General features: G+C 41.9%; 1 protein-coding gene across 1 annotated transcript; it reads right to left on the minus strand.

The window, feature by feature from the left end:
- Positions 1–4,116: 4,116 nt before the first annotated feature.
- On the minus strand, positions 4,117–5,422 carry BCIN_02g07740 (hypothetical protein). The gene has a single exon (XM_001551009.2). It carries the CDS (start codon positions 5,346–5,348, stop codon positions 4,155–4,157), a length of 1,194 nt encoding a protein of 397 aa, XP_001551059.1. The 5' UTR covers positions 5,349–5,422; the 3' UTR covers positions 4,117–4,154.
- Between the last annotated feature and the right edge of the window lie 578 nt (positions 5,423–6,000).

Below are 6,000 nucleotides of genomic sequence, written 5' to 3' on the forward strand. Positions count from 1 at the left end.
GGGGAGTTGAATAGAGAGAGGAGAGAAAGAGGAAGGAATTGAAAATGAGTGGTTCGAAGGGAGGATTTGGAGATGGATATGGATATGAGTTGGGGGATTGTTTCTTTCTTTTTTTTCTGGAAGGGGGGGGTTAATAAGTTTGTGGAGTGGAGTGGAGTGGAGTTGGGGAAGTTGAGAGGTTGGGTGGAGTTGGGTGGAGTTAGATTTGGACTTTGGACTTTGAGATTGAGATTGAGATTGATAGATATTCATTCTTTTTCCTTTTCTTTCCTTTCCTTTCCTTTCCATTTCCATTTCCATTTCCATTTCCATTTCCATTTCCATTTCCATTTCCATTTCCATTTCCATTTCCATTTCCATTTCCATTTCCATTTCCATTTCCATTTCCCTTATAGTTGATACTTGGGATCGGGCTAGGTGGGAGAGAAGGGGCAACTAAAGGGCTGGGATAGATAGTTATATTGGATTTTATATGAATGTCAAAATCTTGAAACAAATCGTGTTATTCTTTGGCTTTGGAATGGTTCAGATATAGGAACTTTCTTTTTCTGGGTTCTTGGTTCTTGGTTCTCGGGCTGAGAAGGGGGGGATGATGGATGGGGGGGGGGGGGTAGGTGGATGGTGGGTGGTGGGTGGTGAAAAAGACTAAGAGCTGTTTTGTTGTGCAAATGAGGGTTGGATGGGATGGGATGGGATGGGATGGGATGGAAGAAGTTTAGATACAGAATGAAGAGAGAAAAGAGGAAAGAAGGGAAGAATGAAGAGAAAGGATTGAATATCGAATATACTAATAACATACTAGAATAGAAGTCCAAGCGAGCTAGAATTTCGAATGAGTAGTTTATTAGAGATTCAAATCACTATCAAAGATAGGACATACATAAACAAAGATGAACAAATTCAGTCCAACAATCATTATTCCATCTATACCAAATATAAAAGAGATAATGGAATCTTTTCAATGCTTTTATTTAAATAATCTCTACTCTTTTCTATATATATCACTAGCTTTTTAAACAGAACATATCTTTGTCATTTAGGACCTACACATCATAAATGCTATACTATCTATCTATCTATCTCTTTCTCATATAAATAATTAGAATGTATAATTAACTATTTACCTGATTGATTATTATACTCGAGATATCTAATCCAGTCTTGAGAGTATGAAGTACTGATTAATAAAGTGTTGGATAGCTAGAATATTTGTATTGATTTATGAGTATATGAGTTTGGAGTTATTACTCATGAATATTCGTAAACTTTGTGGATGTTGGAGTTTGAGACTTGGGGTTTCGAGATCCAACGTCTGATGTTTGGGTGTTTGGACGAGCTGCTTTTTCATTGCTAGAGATGTACTTAAGATAGACCTTGAGGTTTCAAGACTAGTATGACATTCCGGAATGCACATTGAGAGTTGAGTGATGACTTCCGTACGGGTATCCGTAGAATGCATGCATTGTTCCGATTGTTTACGAGATGAGTAAATTTCAGAATACCAAGATCCTTAGAACTGCACGCAGAGATTCGGATGTTTTCGAAATCCTTCGACTAATTCTTGTTCTTTGCGCACATACTTAGAGTTTACAGTTGTCTCTCAATGTCGAATTCTCGCGGAAAGTAAGGGTGGTTGACTTTTCTTGGAGTTCTGCGTCTGAATCCCCCTGTCAAATGTTTTTCTGAGGTTTGTGGAGTTTGATGTTGTGAAGAATTGGTGGTTACTTTGTAATTGTAGGCACGCATATCGTGGGAATGGGCATGCGGGTTTTGATGGCTACTAAGCTGAGGAGGTTACAGAGTTGGTGTGATTCATAAGAGTGAATGATGAGTCATTTTTCAAGATGTAGATGATGTGTCGGTTGGAAGTGGGATGCCATTGTGTCGTTTTCTTGCTTTGATTCAGCGAAGCACAACGGTCGAGCTGTAGAAATAATTACAATATTTGAATCTGTCTGTTTAGTTGTTAATTTATCCCATGCACTTAAGTGTAGTAGCGTTAGTTTATCACCAAGTCACCAAGTCGTCAAGTCACCATATCACAAAAACACTAAAAATTGGTGGAATAGTAAATTCTCTAAAGTGTTTTCGCAAAGAAATCCTCCCGACATGTTCCAGTGTCAAATGTCGTTATTTTAAACACCCGCAAAGTGGTTTAGTTCAAAAACCTCATTATTATTCATCCATCCAGCCCTGAAAACACAAGTATGAAGGAAATAAGGAAAACATGAAGGTAGTAAAAGAAAAGACGATTATTAAAAAGGCCCCTAATGGGTACGAAGATAAGAGGATATGAGTAGAATGTGCGTTTTTGAACTGAAATATCATGGTAAACGTCTCATAAAACCAGAAATTTCCGTCGCCGTTGTTGGTGTGGGAATGAAACATCTGGTGCTAAACGTCTGAGGTAGATGGGAACCGACTTCTTTGTTCTTTGTGTCAAGAAGGAGAAATGATGTGCAACACCAGACCAGTGTCTGAAAGAAGCTGTCAATGAAACGAATACCATCGTAAAAAATTGAAATCGTAACCATGAAGAGCTGGATCGAAGGGAGGTATTGGTGATATGGTAGGACGTTAGATCGAAGATGACAGGTATCAGACCAATGTATCAATCTCTCATGAATATTGCCGAAGTAAGATGGGTGTTGATGGATGATAGATCATAGATGGATGATGTTGAAGTACCAATTCCTGCTGAGCATTAATAGCGTGTTGTCCAGAGATGAAGAGGCATGTGGTATGAAAAAGACCAATCCCAGGCGCACAACGAAGCAGTTCCATCCAGCGACAGCAAGATTAGTACGTAGATCGCACCAGAGTGCAGAGAACAATCATGAATGCCATCTAACGACGAAGGAATCGAAATGAAAGGTGTCCCAAAGCCGAGTGGGTGACAGCGGTGAAGCATCCAGAGACGAAGAGGTGTATGATACATAGCGTCTCATACCAGTAAAAGGTTCAAGAATTACCATCCAGCAAGAAGAAGATAGATTCGAGCGAGATCTTAGCCAGAATTGGACATCAATGGCATGTTAACTGAAGAATAGAGAATGAACCATAAGTAAAGTCCATTCACGATCCAACCAGTACAAAGTATCCAGCCCAGAGACGATGAAAAAGGTATTCGAGAGTATGACCACGAAAGCTACATTGATGTAGTTTCAGCCAAAGATAACACGATGGTGATGAATGAACCTAGTCTCCATGCAATGAAGGTATCATACCCACCCCAAATACAACAATACGAGTCGTTGAGAACATCAACACCAGATTACCATTAGGACGATTCAACCCAAATTATGCTGAATGATTATGCATTTAAGCCGAATCCCAATGTAATGAACCACCAACTGCCAGCCAAAAGAATCGAGATAGCAGTCAATTCAGTCTGAACACCAAAATAGCATCGAAGAGATTCAAATCGAATGATTCCGGATAGTGATGCATGATCTATGAACAGCACCAAGAAATTTGAAGAATGCCGGCCGAAAATATCGAGATAGTAGGCGATGATTCATCTAGATGGAGCTGGTGTATGAAGGATGTTGACCAATGTATCCACGACGAGTTGTGGTTGATGTAGAAGGTACGTTGAATGTTTGACGGATAAAGCAGGATGAATGAAGGGGTAGGCGACGATTGGCGACGATTGATGAAGGGGTTGATCATTAATGAAGAGGTCGAAGATGAATGAAGGGTTATGTCAATGGAGTAAAACATCCATGTATTAGAAAGCCCAAAAAAGTAGAATTTTCCGAACTAATCGTGAGAAAGTGGTATGCACAAGGCAAAACTGTCAAATAGAAGCCATAAAATGACATCTAGGAGTAAAAACCGTGTAGTAAAGTCAAATGATAGGTATGCAATCAGCAAAAGAATATCATCTACACCTTGAAGTGAAAGCCAGGAGGTAAAACCAGTAGTAAAAGCCAAAGTAGTGCATCATTCGGTAAGTAACATAGTAGAAAGGCATGTTTAAAGTCGCAAACTCAGCCAAAAATCCGAAACACAGGTGAAAACTGTCCATGAAGAAGCTTCAAAACTTCCTTCCCATGATGACAGGAAGGATGTTCCAAGTAAGTATCCAGAAATAACACCCTGAGAAATCAAGATTCAAGGCTTAAAATTGACCCAATGCCTTCTAAAATACCCTAATAACCACGACGAACGAAGACAGTGACCTTCCAGTACATCCCATGAACAGGACACTCGAGGATCTTGTAAGATCGTCGCTTGTGCCACAAGCCCTCTGGATTCTCTTGGTGCTGGATGAAGCCCCAACGCTCTCCATTGATGATCTGCATGCCCTCTCGAATGAGTTGAGCACCAATATCTGGTGCGGAAGTCAAAGTATTCTGACCTCTAGCCCAGAGAGGAACCTCGAGCTGAACTGGCCAGTAGTACCATATAAGCTCCATGTTGTCCCTGGATTTAGGGCCACCAGTGGAGGTGGAGACGGCAGTGTTAGGATAGGGATTCATGTACGATGGGTATTGGTAGGCATTGAAGCCTTGATAATTTGGCATTCCATACTGAAAAGGCTGCTGTGGAGGATCTGGACGGAAGCGTTCAAGACGAAACTTGACATTTAGCTGGAAAGTAGGACGAGGAAATCGTGGAAGAGGGATGGCGGTGTTCGGATCGATGCTGTAAGATGAGCCAGCATGCATAATAGGACCGATTATAGCCATCGAGGTGTTGCTAGGAGGGCCATTTGGGCGAGGATGTTGTTGTGCAGCATTGTTTTGAGCATAACCACCACCAGCTTGGTAGTTTCCTTGCTGATTAAAGCCAGATTGATGACTGCTACCAGTAACAGCAGTGTAATGAGTACCAGCACCTGCAGCAGGTCCGGTTGGAGCTTGTTGCATGAAACCATGCTGTTGCTGGCCACCTTGCTGCTGGATGACTTGCTGTGCAATCTGCTGGGCATTGGTACCTTGACCATGACCCCCATGACCCCCATGACCCCCAGTAGGGGCAATTGTTTGAGATTGAGGTACATCACTAGCAAAGCAATTCGGGTGTTGATTGCGGTTAGGTACCTGGGTGTAGGAAGCCACAGTGGGATGCAAGATGTGTGCCGTAAAAAACGCCAAACGAGTGGTATATGCATGAACGCTTGGCTGAGTTGGAGCAGCAACACGCTGGCAGTTCTCGCAGCAGAAAAGAGAAGAAGCAACTTGCGTATTGTACTGAGGAGGAGGAGGGAGTAGTTGCTGTGGGGGCTGTGGAGGTTGTGGTGGCCAGTTGTTGTTTGGATTGTACCCATGTTGGGCAGGGTTCCATGCACCACCAGTCCAGCCCTGGTTACCGCCGTAACCTTGATTCTGATATGGGTCCATTGTAACTCGTTATGGGGGGGTTTGAAAGAGTTTTTGGGGTAGGTAGGAGCGTAGAAGATGGAGAATCAATGAGCTGGAGAGTATAGTAGTTAGCAAATATCCAATGATATGGCCTTATTTGACCAAAATCAACTCACTGTATGAGCGCAAAGGTAGTTCAACGATGTTGGACCTGAAATTCAACGTCTAGAGAGTAGAATACTTAGTAAAAGGACAAAAGCAGTCCTTGTAATTGGCTAGAATGTACTCACTGTGAGGAATTTGAGGTCGATGAACAATTAGACGTCGATTTCTAAATAGAGAACACCGTAGAAAGAAGGAATCGAGTAGAAAGAAGAAGTCTTAGTGACGAGAATGGTTGAAAGAATGTGACTCCTTGAAGAAACACAAGGGTAGTTCAAAGACACGTTCTAGTTGAAGTATCTTGTAGTATGAGGGGCCGGGGAAGGGAAAGGAAAGGGAGGAAGGGTTCGGAAGAAGAAGAAGGAATAATGTGTAGGGAAGAAGAAATAGTAAGAAGTTTACAGATCAATGGAGAAGTTTAAATAGGAATCTTGATTGGAAATCTCAGCAAGCTAAACCGTTAACCCCGCCTCAAATCTACTCTACGGAACTTCCCCTGCCGTCCAATTCAATTGTTGGGATCAAAGAA

This window comes from Botrytis cinerea, chromosome 2 (genome assembly GCF_000143535.2).
Source record: "Botrytis cinerea B05.10 chromosome 2, complete sequence".
NCBI classification, from domain to species: domain Eukaryota; kingdom Fungi; phylum Ascomycota; class Leotiomycetes; order Helotiales; family Sclerotiniaceae; genus Botrytis; species Botrytis cinerea.

Bases quoted from the DNA above. Each gene is read 5' to 3' on its own strand.
- BCIN_02g07740 (XM_001551009.2), bottom strand. From the start codon at position 5,348: ATGGACCCATATCAGAATCAAGGTTACGGCGGTAACCAGGGCTGGACT.